Source organism: Syzygium oleosum, unplaced genomic scaffold, assembly GCF_021117445.2.
Source record: "Syzygium oleosum isolate NSW1041296 unplaced genomic scaffold, Sole_v2.1 Sole_v2.01, whole genome shotgun sequence".
Classification (NCBI taxonomy): Eukaryota; Viridiplantae; Streptophyta; class Magnoliopsida; order Myrtales; family Myrtaceae; genus Syzygium; species Syzygium oleosum.
This window is the reverse complement of record NW_026607485.1, coordinates 34487330-34504611: the sequence shown is the minus strand read 5'-3', so window position 1 is coordinate 34504611 and position 17282 is coordinate 34487330. Positions and strand designations below refer to the sequence as shown.

The 17282-nt window shown below is 41.7% G+C and overlaps 3 protein-coding genes across 6 annotated transcripts; 1 reads left to right on the top strand and 2 right to left on the bottom strand.

Moving 5' to 3' along the window:
* The first annotated feature begins 1571 nt into the window (after nucleotides 1–1571).
* On the top strand, nucleotides 1572–4248 carry LOC115683207 (CRS2-associated factor 2, mitochondrial). 3 transcript variants are annotated; one of them, XM_056310306.1, is made up of 6 exons: nucleotides 1572–2169; nucleotides 2771–2898; nucleotides 2989–3214; nucleotides 3323–3392; nucleotides 3576–3767; nucleotides 3917–4248. In XM_056310306.1, exons 1-5 carry the CDS (start codon nucleotides 1659–1661, stop codon nucleotides 3739–3741), a joined length of 1101 nt encoding a protein of 366 aa, XP_056166281.1. In that variant the 5' UTR covers nucleotides 1572–1658; the 3' UTR covers nucleotides 3742–3767; nucleotides 3917–4248. The 3 variants fall into 3 exon arrangements, with proteins under 3 accessions (XP_056166281.1, XP_056166288.1, XP_056166285.1); XM_056310313.1 differs by having other exon boundaries at nucleotides 3323–3408; XM_056310310.1 differs by having other exon boundaries at nucleotides 1577–2169; nucleotides 3323–3450.
* A 912-nt stretch (nucleotides 4249–5160) lies between these two features.
* Nucleotides 5161–6126, bottom strand: LOC115682233 (CST complex subunit STN1). The gene has a single exon (XM_030606395.2). The coding sequence runs from the start codon at nucleotides 6049–6051 to the stop codon at nucleotides 5572–5574; it is 480 nt and encodes a 159-aa protein (XP_030462255.2). The 5' UTR covers nucleotides 6052–6126; the 3' UTR covers nucleotides 5161–5571.
* A 613-nt stretch (nucleotides 6127–6739) lies between these two features.
* Nucleotides 6740–13938, bottom strand: LOC115679571 (methylcrotonoyl-CoA carboxylase subunit alpha, mitochondrial). Of its 2 annotated transcripts, none has more exons than XM_030603199.2 (16): nucleotides 13540–13938; nucleotides 12843–12964; nucleotides 12564–12711; nucleotides 12276–12413; nucleotides 11966–12061; nucleotides 11826–11885; nucleotides 10718–10810; nucleotides 10521–10632; nucleotides 9926–10030; nucleotides 9598–9737; nucleotides 9066–9282; nucleotides 8807–8973; nucleotides 8514–8633; nucleotides 7383–7625; nucleotides 7202–7297; nucleotides 6740–7112 (listed from the first exon to the last, which is right to left on the bottom strand). In XM_030603199.2, exons 1-16 carry the CDS (start codon nucleotides 13906–13908, stop codon nucleotides 7107–7109), a joined length of 2232 nt encoding a protein of 743 aa, XP_030459059.2. In that variant the 5' UTR covers nucleotides 13909–13938; the 3' UTR covers nucleotides 6740–7106. The 2 variants fall into 2 exon arrangements, with proteins under 2 accessions (XP_030459059.2, XP_030459063.2); XM_030603203.2 differs by having other exon boundaries at nucleotides 9598–9734.
* Nucleotides 13939–17282: the final 3344 nt, after the last annotated feature.

Sequence of the window (17282 nt, the reverse complement as noted above, 5' to 3'; positions counted from 1 at the left end):
TACGGAAATGTCCTCGAAAATCCTAACATTACCGACGAGCCCGAGAGCTAACCTGACATTCTCTAAGGATCGTGTTCTTCGCCGCGACTGGACACATAAATACAATCCGAATCTATAAGAGCTCCGTTACATTCTCTATGAACGTACATATATATGCCTCATCTAAAACACGCATTTAACTTACGCTTTAGAATAGTCGGCACTAGTTCTGCAAAATTATACATCATGTCAAAATGAAAGACTATGAGCCCGAATTGCCACCCGATTATATATTTTCACCATTTAGTTTTAGGTTAAATTAGTCCGACCGATGCCAAAAGGGAGTGATTAAATTTATAATGTTTGAACCTTGCCTTTGTAGGAGTTGTATAATCAAGTCGTTCCGTTGGCTCCGCCAATTCAACGTGACAAAAAAAATAAATTCTCCGTAGCTTATTTGAGTCATTCCACTTTTCTAGGTGACCTTTGGATACATATCAAGTATAAGTTACAGGCATTTCGAAGCACTAATCCCTTAAATAAAAATGATGCATGACTGAATGCATCGAATTTAACTTTTAACACAGTTTCTTCTTGATGACATAAACTTGGGCATGTTGGCTTGAGATAGATGTCCTAAACGTGTGGGCTAGATGAGATCGCTTGTTAGGGTAAAGAGTTCTTTGAGTTCCTCCAGCACAATATTGGGCAATAGCTGAGTTTGATGCGAGAAGGTGTCGAGTGTACGCATGAGGGTATTAAGCCAAAGAAATCTCACATTAGAAATGCGGCGGAAGGTAGAGCGGTTAATGCATCGACTCGGGCTTTCTCCTGATAATCTCCTTAGATGAAGATATCGGGTTGCTACTGTTGATATCAGAGCCGGTTGTTTCGATGGGTTAGGCCGAAGCACGTGTGAAATGACTTTCTGTAATTACCTTAAGAAATGAATCTCGAGGTGGTGGATCATGTTCCCTGGCTTCTTGCGGAACTTGGCTGGATCAAAGGTAATTGAATTAGAGTTTGAAGGGCATGTGTTGTTGCTCTTTTAAACCTGCAAACTTGGTCGAAACAAGGTAGACGTTTGAGTTGAGAATTGACAAATGTCATTATCATGGATTTAATGTAGGTTTATTTCACCGGAGGTTTTGCTCCATCCAAAAATGACTTTGGATACGTGACACGATCGCAGGTTATTCTTGTCCATTAGGGATGTTTAAGATATTTATGGCTTGATAGATTCGGAATCAGGCTCGTTAGGGATGATCCAGTCTACTTTATGCTTAAATAAATCTTATCAAGTAATTCGCGAATTCTCTGATCGAGTTCTCCCCGACACCAAATTCGACAAAATTCACTTGATACAATCGCCGTGCAATGCCAAAGTATGATGAGGCAAATTAAAACATGTCGATGCCCGAACGGAGATAAGAGTATGACGTGAATAAAACTCGAGCCAGCACTTTGGGAAAATCGCACCCCGACGCCGTTCGATAGGGCATTGGATTTAGCCGGATTTGGTACCGGAGGGACGTGATTACAAACTTAATAAAAGCACAAGAACTTGGTTAAGATTAAGCATAAAAATACGAACTTTAAGCCCTATACACCAATTAGCAGAGGCGTGAGAGAGACATACAGAGAGACCGGAATAGACCTTCGAACCGTCATCTTCTTCAATGGCGAACCTCCCTTTCCTACGCCGGGCCGCTCTCAAAACCCTAGCTTTGCGACCCGGGAACCCGCCCGCCCTCCTCCGCCGGCGGTCTCTCTCTTCCGGAGGCGGCGCCGCCGCCGACGACCCACCGTTCTCCCCGAAACCCATCGGCAGAACCCCAAAACCCCAGAAGAGCAGAACCCGGAAGGAGGAGCCCCCGGAATCGAGCCCGGGCGACCCGGAACGCCCGGTCGAGTCGGACCTCCCCTTCGATTTCAGATACTCGTACTCGGAGACGAATGCCGCCGTCGAGCCCATCGGGTTCCGCGAGCCGCCGCGGTTCTCTCCGTTCGGGCCTGGTCGGATCGATAGGGCTTGGACTGGGACTTCCGCGCCGGCCCGAGAAGCGCTGGACCCGGAGGAGGCGGCGGCGGAGAGGGGTCGGGTTCAAGGAGCTCCGCTTTCGGAGGAGGAAATCGCGGAGCTCGTGGAGCGATATCGGCATAGCGATTGCAATCGCCAGATTAATCTGGGTAATTGTGTGGTTTCTGTTCCTGCTTTGTAATTATAATTCTGATGATCCCTGAGGCCCCAGATGATGAGATGAACTGATGCTGAGTGTAGATTGTAGAATTTTTGTGAAAATCTATGTGTTGATGAAAGAAACTAACCTGCTTTTGGATACTTTATGTAAGTTTTGATTTTGATTGATTGGTTTGGCTTTGCTACTAATTGGAGGAGCCTCTAGCATTTGGGTTAGCATTCTTTGCATTAGTATAGTTGCTGTACTTGAGAGCTGTACCGATTCTGCTTGTGGATATTTTGGTAATGACATGAGTGCATTAGGGCGAGATAAGAAATTTTTCGAATCGTTCACATGCGCGGTGAAGTCAGGGCCAGATGGACATTCATAATTAGTAATTTGGGTGCAAGCTATGTTCTTCGGTGGAATTGAATATATCGACCTAGTTTGAGATTACTAATTTTTGGATATGGGCAGAATATGGAAGTTGTGTCGAGAAGAGTTAATGAGTGAAATTGCTGTGCTTTGTTGTTATGTCTTTTCTTTTGTGCTTTGTAGAATGTTCTTTTACGTCTGACTACACTTTGATTGATGTCATTATTTTCGCGCAGGCAAAGGAGGAGTTACTCACAATATGTTGGATGATATCCACAATCACTGGAAGAGAGCTGAAGCAGTTAGGATTAAGTGCCTGGGAGTTCCGACACTTGACATGGACAATGTTTGCTTTCACCTCGAGGTATTAACTGAATGAACTGATTGAGAATACGATAAGACCCTTTTGCTTTTTCAATGTCTCTTATTTGACGGGTTACCAGTTTTCTCAAAGGACAAATCTGGCGGGAAGATAATTTACCGCAATATCAACATCCTCCTCTTGTATCGTGGTCGATATTATGATCCGAAGCAAAGACCAGTTATACCTCTCATGCTGTGGAAGCCCTATGCACCAATATACCCGAAGCTTGTGAAGAATGTTGCGGAAGGGTTGACATTTGAGGAAACAAAAGAAATGAGAAACAGAGGACTGAACTCTCCCCCTTTAACGAAACTTAGTGAGTAAACTTGTCTCCAATGGCTTAGCCTTTTACTAGGGTCTACTTTTTTCTTACTTGCTATAATCGATCTCAATATGACATGATAAACTTTTCATTGTATATTAGCGAGGAATGGCGTGTATGTCAATGTAGTGGAGAAAGTGAGGGAAGCATTCAAGTCTGAAGACGTTGTGAGGTTAGACTGCAAACATGTGGGTACAAGTGACTGCAAACTGATTGGCGTGAAACTTAGAGTATGCTCTTTAAATCTCGTCGTGTTTTTCTTCCTTTTCTGTTTAACTTTTTTATGAACATCTTGGTCTGTATCTTTTTTTTAGAAGACCTTAGATCAAATTATGTCTGTTCTACACCCGTGCAGGATTTGGTACCTTGCGTTCCTATATTATTTAAGGACGAGCAGATCATCCTCTGGAGGGGGAAGAGAGATACCGAATCAACCTCCACATCACATGCATGACCATAAATTAGACATACTGCGAGAACTACCAGGACAATTGGTTGGGATGTTGTACACATCACACTAGAGTAATTTTACTGGCGGAGACTCTAGGTAAGCCAGCCGACGCATCCACATGCACGGTGCCTGTTAAAGAGACTATTGCATCATCTTTGGTATCAGATGCTTCAGATGAAGCATGCTGCATTAGCAACACAGGCTTGTTTGCTCATACACATTTAAATTTCTTAAACCATGTGCAGATATTGTGGGGTACGATAAATCGAGATGCCGTTGCTTGGATGAAGACATTGGGCAAGATGGCCCTAGGCCTTAAAGAAACGTGACTGCATTTCTTTTGGTACACACTCGCTCTCAATTTGAGGTTAGAGGATGGGAATGCTAGAGTTTGAGCTGGCAACTCCTCCATGACAATGTACTGTGGTCCATGACCTTTTGTTTCTTGAAGTAGTTGGGACTTACATCCCGGGTTTTGCGTTCCCTTTCATCTCATTAGGCTGTGATATGTAAATTGATTATACGAATTGCTATATTGATTCTGATGAAAAGGGATCTTGCTTGGTAAGTGATAAAACTACAGAGTTCTATATTCATTGTCATGCTTTAAGCCCTTGTATCTTTCGCGATAGCGATGCTGGATCAAGATTACTCTTAGCTTGCGAATGCTGTTCGGTATCATATGGTTACGGCGACCAATAAGAGCCACTGAGGTTGGTGTAGGGTTGGAGCAGAGAAAGAATCAAAGGATAGTACACGGGTCACTGGTGGTTTATGGATAAATACATGTGTGTGTGTGTGTTCAAGGTTGATATGGCCGTGAAGTCGCTACTAAATGTCAAAAACGAAAAAAAAAAATCCGATAAGCATATTATTAAATAAAGAAAAAAGGAAATTGAAAAAAAACAAAAAGCGGATGAAGATGAGGCAAGGCACCGCGGAGGGTCGCGTAACCCTAGTCGAGGCTAGATTCGACCGACGTCTGTTAGGATAGGGCAACCCCTACCAGGCATCGCCTAGGATTGTGTGACCCCAAAGAAGCAACTTTGAGATTGCACAACCACAAGACCCCGGCAATCGGTGGCTGAGGTTAGGCGACCTCACTTGTCATCCGGCCCAGGGTCGCGAGACCCCAAGCCAAATCTGACCTTTTACTTATAAACAAGCCAAATCTGACCGTTTCCTTATAAACAAAAGTTTGAAATGTTTAATATGAAGTATTTAAAACATGCATCTCTCGATTGAGTTAAAAGTCAAAGTATAAATTAAACTCGAGTAAAGATTTTTTTTACTGTCATTTATATATTGGGGAAATTTTATTTATTTTTATTTCGATTGGACGTAAATAAGTAACATTTTACTTGAAAAAGTCGGAACAAATCAGAATCTACTATTTTCAGTACGTAGTTTTTGCTTTTCAAGAAACAATCTATCTCGATAGAAAATAATAATAATAATGTAACTCATATTAGATCTCACAAGATAGATATGTCATTCACTTATATATCTTGCATTATCATTTATATCAGTCACTTGTATCTTTTGCATCATTATTGGTCTTTTCATTTTTCTCTGAACTTCATTTGGGTTTTTACTCAAAGACCAGAGTTCTAATAGAGAGGCCTAAGACAGCATAGCCTGCATAGGATTTTTCCAATTGGGAAGATGTAAAGTAGAAGAGAGTTATAACCCAATTACAAAAAGAGCCAACGAGAGAAGCATCCTAGAGGGAGCAAATAGGGACAGGTACCCAGAGAGAGAGAGAGTGCAACCGAAGACAATCTTACACGGTTGCTTTGCACAAATCTATGTTTCTTGCGTATACAGAGAGAGAGAGAGAGCAACCGTCATCTATGGCAGTCGGGTCCTGTCCATGGGGCTCAGTCCGTGCAAGCATTTCTCACGATCGTGGGCGACCATAGACCCTTCGGGCAAGCTTCAAGCAATCCAGCCAATGCAGGACCTCCGCATTCGGGTCCCGCTCGGCGGCGACGCTCGACACCGTGATCTGCACCGCGCCCCGGTAGCTCGTGATCCTGCCCCGCACCCGAGCGACCGAGCCCAGCTTCACCAGCGAGGCCTGGCCATTCGCCATATCGGCAATCAGTCGAACACCTTGCGGGCGCTGGCGGGCGAAGTAGGGAGAGGTGGCGTGGTTGAGCCAGAGGACGCAGGGGACGCAGCCGGTGCCGTCGTCGACCGCGAACTTGAGGAAGCGGTCGGGCTTGTGCTCGCGGGAGACGACGACGCCGAGGGCCTCGGCGCGGGAAAGGGAGGCGCCGTCGCGGGAGAAGGTCGGGGGGTTGGTCGGGGATTGGGCCAGGGAGAGGAGGTCGAAGGCTAGGAGCTTGACGTGGACGAGGGATAGTGATTTGTCCATGACACACAGAGAGAGCGAGAAACGTGTCTATGGATGATAACCAGCGATCATTCTTTTGAAGGAATCTACGTGGGTTGTTCTCGACTAGACCCGTGAAATGGGTTGTCAGGTCGGGTCGAAAATGGTCGAACTTAAATGGACTCATTTTAATCCATTTTTATTTTTATGTAAAATAAATTTAGTGACCTGGCATGACCCGACTCAATACATTTTATATTCAATTTAATATAGGAAAATTCATACTTAAATTGAGATGAGAGTAAAGAATGAAAGAACACAAGATTAAGTGAAAGCGAAATATAGTGAAAAGAGATGATTGGATCTAAGTAAGATCCATTTAATATTCATATTATTTTTAAATTCATTTATGACCGATTTATTGAATATAATTAATCCATATAATAACCCACCTTACTAAATATAAGTTAAGAAATAGATCTATGATCCATTTTGATATGTTTATTCTCGACATGTTCGTTTTACTTGTTTCATCCATTTGATCCTTGTTAGTTAAATTGAAGCGATGACCTATTCGTTATACCACTCTGATTAGTGACGTAGCTTAACTATTGCATAAACTAAGTTAGACTTAGATTAACCGGTCTGCACGAGACCTCCCATTAGAACTACCATGATTCGTCCATCCCGTGTCATAGTAAGTAGCAGAGAAAACAAAGACACGAGTCCATAGGCCGAAAGCCATCTGATGTATGAAACATCCGCTAATGAATCCCCAACAATGTTACATGTTTTACAGGTCCCATCAATTCCACCAACAAACGAGAGCAGAATTTGCGCATTTGGCTCCGTAAATATACAATGTAACAAATAGAGTTTGATACATTTAATTGACCACCTTTCCCCGCCGGCATTGAGTGACCACCCTCCTAACCTCTCCTGTTCCACCGAGCACTTCCACTCCTCGTCGAAAACGAGCACCATCTCCTTATTTAACCAGCAGCGATGCCGCTAAGCCACAGACGATCACTGTCGTCGTAACAATTTGTCACGTGCACTGATTTGTTCGTTTTGAATTATTCCTTCTGCTCTGAATGCTATTCCTGCGAGCAATATCAGGAGAAATTGTCAACCTGTCTTCATTTAGATTTGTTGGTTCGTTGAAAATGTTCGTTGTAAAGAAATTGCTAACCTTGATGCTGAAGAGAACACTACCGTCAGGAACCTGTTGACCAGCAGTTACGGCAAGCCCATGAACGTGCCCAGCAGACTGTGCTTTGACAACATGCTGTGACGGACGGGAACTTTAAGTTCTTCCATACAGGGGAACATAAAGGTGAAATGTAGCAGGTGAAACTAACACTACCGCATACCTCCATTTTCATTGCTTCTAAAACCAATATAGGTTGACCTTCCTCCACTCGCATCCCATCCTTCGCCAGGACCTTAACCACTAACCCTGCCATTGGTGCCACTACCGTTCCCTGTGGATGTGATGCCGTCTCAAAACTGGGTTTGTGCTGGCTGTCGTCGTCGTCAAACAATGGTTGTCCCAGTTTCTGTCTGAAATGATGATGTTTAGACCCGTGCCAGATATGAATATGCTTATCCAAATCCTGCCAAAACAAAAAATCCTTCATTAACAGAAGAGGATGAAGCATATAATCAATTACTCTCAAACTTATCAGGTAACACAGGACATTGACCATCCCTCAACAAAGTTTCAGATTTCGATCTTTGATTTGGAGCTGAAGTCGTACTTAAACCAAAGTAGAGTGAAGATAATCAACTAGAATTTGAGCTCAATCATGTGCACATGGAATACCGTGTCAAGTTGAGCTGACTAAAACTTATGCTGAAGTGTACACCCCCGAAGATAAAGGTGCGACACCCCGAGTTTTATGGTTTAGTTGAATACGAATAAGTATGACTCAACTCAATCTTTCATAACGAAATATATACTTGCCAGACATATGGTTAAGCATTTAATGATGGTCTAAAATGCACAAAAAATTGGGACTAAGTTTACCCACCCTACTTATACAACTAAGGTCAGAAAACTTCCTAAGATTAATTAAGGTTATTCTTCGTCTATACTATATTCAAATTATTTGAGGCATTCATACTTTTCATTTGCAAGTGAATGGCATTTTCTTGCTTAGTGTTGTTTGTTATTTTCTATTACTTTTGTAACTTCATTTGCTTACAAATGCTCATTGATAATTCTATGGACCTCCCTATTGGCTTGCATCAGAAAAACGAAAAAGAAAACTAAATGTGAAATTTGGAAAATTATGGTTAAGAAAAGCATGGCGAACCAATTATGGTTAATGGAGACTAAATGATGGGCTTAGTGCAATCTTTACAGAGAAAGTACTTACAGGAACACACCACAACCATCTAAATTTTGGGGCATATGATTTTTCTCCCCAATAATAATTTTGATATGCAACTACACAAAATATCACAAGTAAAAGGACAGTACAGTCAGAACAGATTCATACCTTCTCGTAAGTCGCTAAACTAACTTGAACATTGACACCATCGAATTCAACTCTAAAATCATGGTTGCCTAGGCATGTCGCTTTGACATGAAAGCCCAAGGAATTACCTTCTCCTTCTACCTGTGAGAAATGAAGAGCATAATGAGTTTCATCAATGCAAATGATGCTTGATTCATCGGTAACAATTGAAAATTCATAATAAACTAGAATGCCGGAACAAAGAACCGTACTATATTTTTGGAGTGCTTTTACAGTTAATTCTAATATTTAACTTACTGCAGATAGGAAAGTACCTCGATATCATATTGCCCATCAGCCTCATAAGTAAGAGAAATCACCAGCGGTTTTGAGCCAGTGCCATTATAATCGTTATCCCACTGAAATTCAAAGACACGCTTCGCACAGTGATTGACTCGAAAAGGGGGATTACCATACCATATGGAGTTTAATCCATTGCCTCCTGAACATAGAGAAATTTCACATTATAAGGAATTATTAACAAAGAATGAAAGACCATACAATCACATAGCACATTGAATTCACCAGGCAAACCTTCTCTAAAATTTGAATGTTCCTTATTGCAAATGCACGCAGCAACCAGGGCTGCACCATATATAGCCTCCTCATATGCCTCTTTTTCATGACAGGAGTCATCAAAGAGGTCATCTTTAAAGTTCTCGATGAAATGAGTTTCCACATTTCCATCCTCAAATGCCCAATGATTAGCAAGCTTTCTGAGAAAATTTATATTGGTTGGAAGGCCTGCAACCTGTCAAAGTTGATCATCTGAGACTAAAGCAAAAGAAACTTCTAAAGAAGGAAAAGATAGAAACTTCCAAACAATTAAGTTCAAATTAATTTGTGAAGTAGTCATCAGAAGGACAGCACTCATCATGTCATGGATGTGTTTCATTATTGTGCTTCATTTAATTTTGGAATGTCATAGGACAACTCAAGAAGGGAAGTTTAGTCCAGCCGGAAGAACTATCAAACTACTGATCCATGTAAATATATTTGATAGTTCAAAAGAATCATTATAAGTACTTTGCTCTTAGCTAAGAACTGATATCTTCATAACAGATACCTGAAACTTTGACAAGCTATCCTTCAGTTTAACCAGCGCTGCACTCCGGCTTTCTCCCCATACAACAAGCTTCGCAATCATAGGATCATAATGCATGCTAACAGCATCTCCTTTTTCAACTCCAGTATCGACCCTCACTGCTAGATGACATATCCAGCACATTATGGCGAACTCAGCACTATTAAAGCTTTTCAAAAGAACAGGAAGAGTTTCTTAAAGGAAAATCCTTATAAGCATTACAATTCTTCATTTGAAAAGCGTAAGAGAGATCTTCAAACAACGTCAAATTATCTGATGAAAATTTAGCTAGATCTCTGATGTAACTGACCACTTGATGTGCCTGGAACAGGACGATAGTGATGAAGGACTCCAGTCGCTGGAAGAAATCCTTTAGGAACATTTTCAGCATATATTCTGGCTTCAAATGCATGACCTGTCATCAAGAATACGAATAAGAAGATAGCATGTACTCTTATTCTGAATATATATTCTTTTGCCAAAGTTTATAAAAAAGAAGGACAACTGTTTATAGAGAACATCTAAACTATTTACCCAAGCCAAATTGTACTTCTACTTGCCAATAACCGAATGGCAATATGCTGCCATATAATAGGCCACTCAAAAGAAAAACTTAATGAAGATTTCACTTGGAAATAAACTACTTCTTCCGTGCAACCCTTACCTACTTGCAACCCCGCCCAACAAAAAAGCAGAAGAGGGACGTATTTTACATATATCTCCATAACTATATCTCTGAACATGTGTGCCTGCACGCGCTCATGCACGTGCACAGGCCCATTATCAAGAGTGTATTGCACAGGTCATCTAGTGTTCAACTACATCATCACAAGTCAATAATGAACACAAATCCAGAGAAAAGATAGGAAGTAATTTGGTAAGACTTTATGGAAAGAATAACCGACCTAACAATGGAACCTCTGACTGATCAATGGGAAGGGGTTCACCGTTGGCAACACGAATTTGCCACTCAACAAGGTCTTGACCGACAATCATCTCGGTCACAGGATGCTCAACCTGGCAGAGAATACAAAACAAACTTTAGAAAGATTCCATCTGTGACGTAAGTTCAGAAATTAGACAGATACAATCATCAAAGCACCTGTAGACGGGTATTCATCTCCATGAAGTAAAATTGGCCAGAAGCAGTATCAACTATGAACTCCACAGTGCCAGCATTGTGATAATTTACTGCCTTCACATATTTTAAAGAAACTTTGCCTCAATGTTCCAAGAGCAAACATAAAACCGTTAAGCAGTTCATTAGAATCATGATGAAAGAAGACTGATAACTAACCAAGATCAGCATTCAGCTACCATATAAGTAAGCCATTAGCCACATGATCTTTGTATGGTAAGCTAAACAAGACAATGGAACTTTGGCTTTGGTGAATCCAAAGACCAAAAGTTCATCAATAATCTCATGCACTCAGAAAACAATAATTCTTCGTCCACACAAACACAAGAAATCAAAACTATTGACTTACATGCAGGACTCAAAAAGATAAGAGGGACAAATCTCATTTGCACTAACATCATACCTAGCAGTAGGGTACATTTTTCGAAATGGAAACTAAATCCAGAATTATTTAGTTGGACCCTAAATTTAGCAGCGGCTAGTCCGTATGCCAACGTCTATCCCTAGACTTGGGCAAAGCCAATTTCAAGTCCGATCAAAAGAGAAAGGAAGTAAGTTTTAACAGTGAAATTTGCTGCTAAGGTTAGGATACTTCCTTGAAGTTCATGGCATACGCATGAATGGCAAGAGATAGGCAAGAGCTGTTTTACTGGCACCTAGACCAAAAGGCAATGGTATTCAAATAAAAAAAGACTGCAAAGGTTAATCACATAAGTCCATCTAAGACCACTTTTATACTGAGCAGACACCAAAGACACAGAGACAGAATTTCTCAGTAGAATGCAAATTCTGGTGCCTAGGTCCATATTGGCACCTGGTCCTCTTCTTTGTTCTACCACTTCATTGTCCAATGTTTGCCTATTTTGCAAGTAAATATGGCATTGGTGACACATATACACCATATATATATATTATTTTATAGACTATATTCTGAACTGGATAGTTATCTCAATCGTAGTCCTTTGCTTGCAAAAGGGCATTGAGAGAAAACAGCCTGCAAAGCTAACATATTCAATCTAATGGTGCGGGTTTTACAAAATAATACAGTTTCTAATCAATTTGGATACAGTACCTTGGCTGCGGAAACAGCAGCTTGACCCAAGTGGGCGCGGAAGTCACTAGAGACATTTGGCTGCACCAATGGCACTCTCATTACAGTCTAGCAGTTCCAAATTGTGAAAACCAAGTTTAGAATCAAAATGCAGTTCTTACAGCAGGAGCTTCTTCAATAATCTTCTGATGTCTTCTTTGTACACTGCAATCTCTCTCATTTAAGTGGAGTATGTTCCCGTACTTGTCTCCAAATATCTAAAACAATAAGCGAAACAATTTAGCCGGTCACAACAAATTCATAAAGATCGATCAGGCAAGTTCAAACGGATGGATATGTTGCTCCAGACATAAAACTTCAGATAAATAAGAGAAAAGGAACAAGAGACCACTTGGGCTCAAGGACATGACCGACAAAGAGAACAAATGCTTTCTGTGCAAATGCTTTTCGTCTTATCAGCATTATAGGTACCTGGACTTCTATATGTCTTGGCCTTGTGATATATTTCTCCAGTAAGATCTTGTCTACGCCAAAAGAAGCAGCAGCCTCACGTTGTGCTCCTAAGAAGGACTCGACGAATTCATTTGCACTTTGAACAATCCTCATACCCTATATGTATGAACAATAAGTTGTGACATAGTAACAGCCTCAAGGAAAAAGAAAAGGAAAGCTAAACGCATTCGAATATGATGTCAAACTCTAGATCTCTAAGAACATTAGATGCATCGGTGATCTATTTGACATAGAAAAAAAACATACCTTCCCCCCACCTCCATGTGTTGGTTTTATCAAAATGGGATAACCGATCTTCTCTGCTTCCGACCTCATAAAGTCAATGTCCTGTTCATCACCATGATACCCAGGCACAAGCGGAACCCCAGCAGAACCCATTATCTTTTTTGATGCACTGGATAAACATATATTATCACTCAAAGAATAAAAATACAGAATTCTTGTCTCCCATATGAAAGTAATTAAGCAGACCCAATTAGTATCAAAACAGTGAACATACGATGGCAGAAGGTTCCTCATTCATACCTTTTGTCACCCATGTCTCTAATAGCTGATGCAGGAGGACCAATAAAAGTGAGGCCATTTTCTTCACAGAGCTGAGCAAATTCAGCTGACTCTGACAGAAAACCATATCCAGGGTGGATAGCCTAGTTATCAAAAAAGATAGCCATGCTGAAAGCATGCCCCACACGTAGTAACAAATTAGGCAATTGCAATCTACTGAATTAACAGAGATTAAGTTAATATAGAGCCGATATCCACAACCCTTCAACCGCTCTCTCAGCCAACAGAAGGCCACCCAACTTGGCATTTAGAGCAACACACATACAGACAAGAAACAATGGGAAATGTTGAATCGTCCAGAGAATTGGAAACAATTTGACACACAGAAATGCTCCCTCAGCATTCATCAGGATACCGTATATAATTTCATCGCCCGTCTAAAATTCACGATGCGGAAGAGTAGCAGCAAGTTCACCGAGGCAACGCTTAATGGGAATCACTGAGCTCCAATACTTGAAACTCACGCTCTCACGAGTTTCCTTCACCGTCACCAATTCCATACACTCCAAGCTAACAACCACTGCTCCAACGAACACGATCATTTCTCACAACCAGAATCAAACATCCCGCCACGCCACGTGCGAAATCCCGCAATCCTCCAATCGCAGCAGCGATTACACGCGTTTCAAACACACGGTTAGTTTCTCGAACCACTCACCTGAGCACCGGTGCGAAGAGCGGCCTCGACGATGGACGCTCCACCGAGGTAGCTGAGGCGAGCCGGAGCGGGGCCGATGCGGACGGCCTCGTCGGCGGACCTGACGTGGAGAGCGCCGGCGTCGGCGTCGCTGTAAACGGCGACGGTCCGGATCCCCAGCCTCCTCGCCGTCCTCATGATCCTGCAAGCTATCTCGCCCCGGTTCGCGACCAGTATCTTCTCGACGGGCTTCGGCTTCGAGGCCCGCTGCTTCGCAGCAGCCGCCGCCGCCGCCGGCGAATGGGAGAAGAGCCTCGCGCGGAGGAGGAGGGAGGAGGTTCGGCCATGGAGGTTGCGTCGGAGGATCAGCAACGCCATCGAAGAAGGCATGATTAGAGAGAGAGAGAGAGAATAGCGTCTTGGGGCTTCGCACTAGTAGTAGCTGCGAGAGCGATGCTCTTTTATACGACGTCGTCGTCTAGGAGGACAGGGAGAGCTCGGATTTGCGTCTGACGTGGAGATGACCTGGCATCGCCACTTCGACCGGATAATTCCCTTGTGGACCCCACACTCGGGTCAACGGTCAAATACTTTCCTTTTTGGGTTTTGTTTAGGGAAAACCATGAACTTTGACCCAATGTGTAATTTGGTCCCTGAACTTTTAATTTGTTCAATGTATGAACAAATTAAAAGTTCATGGACCAAATTGCACATTAAGTCAAAGTTCAGGGACTATTTGTGTCATTATCCCTTTTGTTTATTGTCTGTTTACTTTTCATCTGGTAGGGGAGGGTTAGAAAGGGCGGAAAAGAACAAGGTTTTTTTTTCTTATTTTATAAAAAGGGCCTTTGTTAATAAATGCCTTTGAAATATTAGCATATTTGATTTGTTATAACTTAAATTAATATCGGTTTCACATAGTACAAGGGCGGCCTCCGTATCAGGAACCGTAAAATTCCGTCGATCATGTGGCTGATAAAGGTTATTAGGGTGCCTATCGACAAAATCCTTTAAATAATTTATTATGAAAATGGAGGGAAATGAGCTAGAGGGTTGGGTTTTAAGGTTGTTTGTACATGCTAGCGATGGAAATGAATGGAAAAATGATGGGTCATGACATAAATAACCTTTTTTCCATATTTAAAACTAAAGATAAAATAAAAGAATCGAGGGAGAAAAAGTAAAAAAAAATTATTAATACACAGACCCCTCCAAATTTTACCCTATCAAACAGATTCGGAGGATGCAACAATATATATACACACACATTAAATTTGCTCCTTCAAATCCTTATTATCCTTTCTTTTCTTTTGCTTTGGCTTCCTCCCTCCATTCAACTAACAATTTGTTTCCAAGATGAACCCTCTTCTCTCATAGTCTCTATCTATCGACTATCGGTGCGAACTAGAAGAATTTATACACATAAATAGGTATTGTTACCGTTAAGATCGTTTAGAGCTATTTACAACAGCACCCCCGTTTTACCGATGACGATACGCCTAATGTTAAAATCATATGGAGCGATGCACACGTAATTGCACAACCCAAATGAATACATGCTTCTACACGTCTCTGCATGGAGATTGCACTGAACTCCTCTATGCTCACTCGTTCCCCGTTGCTCTGAATCCTGGAAGGAGTTAGTGGCTTGAGCTGACGGTTCAGGAGGGGACTCATTCAAAGGTGACAGCTTGGTGTCGTTCATTTGCTTTCCAACGCCAAAACATCTAGCCTTCCTGAAACATCCACATTCTCCAAGGTGCATTGAGAGTCTGTCATCAAAGCTGCCAATCATCTCTAACAGGATTCCCCATCATGCCTTCGAGCTTTCTAAGCATTCCCTTGACTTTAGCAGCAGGATCCTCTGCGCCTCAGCTTCTACCTCACTCTCTTTCAAGTTCATCCTCCTCCTGCATCTCTGTCCTTTGCTTCTCGCGATAACTCCTTTTCACTTCCTTTTCCTCGAACTCTCAGTTTTGATCTTCTCGGCCATCTTTTTCCGTACTTTTGCTGCAGAGGGATCCTTCTTGTAAGAGGTGTATCCTCATCATCATCATCAAGAAGGATCAGATATGACCGTCCTTATCTTTCAAGCCTTCTTCAGTTAATGCCAACACCATCCTTATCTTTTGGGCAAGATACCATCATCTATGCACCCTTTTTTAGAACACTATCCCTAATCAACATTCTCATAACAAGGGATCCATAGGGAATAGTTCCTCGAAACCTTTTCCTTGCTTCAAGAATGCGAGATATAATCCAATATGGTTGGCGAACCTCTTCCGTTCTGTAAAAAATCATTTTCCCAACGTATACATCCTCCAACCACTTGTGGGCAAACTAAACCATCTACCCGAATCCTCAGCAGTAATCTCATACATTCCCTTCCCAAAATTAAACCTTAATATATCAATTCCATGTTAGTGCATAATCCAGTCCAGTTATACCTCCAAAGGTTGTGATACTGCTTCTTGTAAGGGAGAGCGGTTGCTTCTATTTTGATGGTTCTACAATTTCGTATTTACATCGCCGTTTTCACATAAAGCTAGGCTGAATATCCATGGTGTCCGAATGAGTTGGTGCAGATCCAAGAGAGGAAGAACAAAAAAACAACAGACGATGTATTCAACAGCACCAATATGTCCATTATCGAGCAATAGTAAAGTTCTACAATATGTCCATTATTTCTCTGCTGTCATATGCTTTGCTCATTCTCAAATCGAAGCATATAACATTTTTATTTTTGGTAACTCGATAGATTTTATTGCACCCAAGGCCACTATCAACTAGAAAAGACCGGATGTAATTAGAAACTTTTGGCCCCGTGAATGTACTTGTTAGAAAATCCAACCCAAAAGTGTATTAGATGGTAGAAAGTCCAACTCAAAGCCTTCTCGATGGAGGAGACTTAATATAAAGAGCATTTGCAACATTCTTTTAACTACGCACATTCACGTGGAATTTTTACCGCGCACATTCGCGAAATGGATAGCATTGGCTCTGATACCATGTTAGAAAGTCCAACGCAAAAGCTTAAGCTATTAGATGGAGGGAGACCACATAAATATAAAGAGCATTTAGGACATGTTGTCAATCAATGTGGGATAATACTTCAACAGTACTACTCTTACCGGATTATGCTATTCACTTCATGCTGGTTGATGGTTATATTTCATAATTATTTGCATCTCTCTCGCTTCTTCTATTCCGACAGGAATGGAGAGGATTGACCCCTGGCATTGTTGATGAGAGAGATAATGATGGGAGAGATCAGATGTGAACTGGAATGAAGATCCTCACAACGTCAGTTTTGTCGGATGGAATAGTTGTTTCACTAGAGAGATTGGTATGCGACATTGCTGCTTTGGATCGGTTTGAAGTTGCCTTTCAGTGTACCAGATATTAGCTGCTTAAAACTATTGTCGAAGCTTGAGAATCGACACGGACATGGTAAGACACTTTGATGCGACAACTAGGTTGAGTGATGTGTCTGGCTAATGTTAAAGGAACGGAGAGGGAATGCAATGTCTTCCCTGTACAGACCTTTTAATCTTTGACACAATTGATGGACACTTCCCAAAAGATGAAGATCATATTAGATTGATCGAAACTCACTGTCTCAGAATTTCGAGCATGAAGAATTGGCATCATTGATTGGATAAAGAGAGGTGACAGAGGTCTATGTCATGAGTTTAACAGAGCAGCTTGGAAGACCATGGTCATTCAACAAGCATCCACTTAATTTCTGTAATCAATGCACTCCG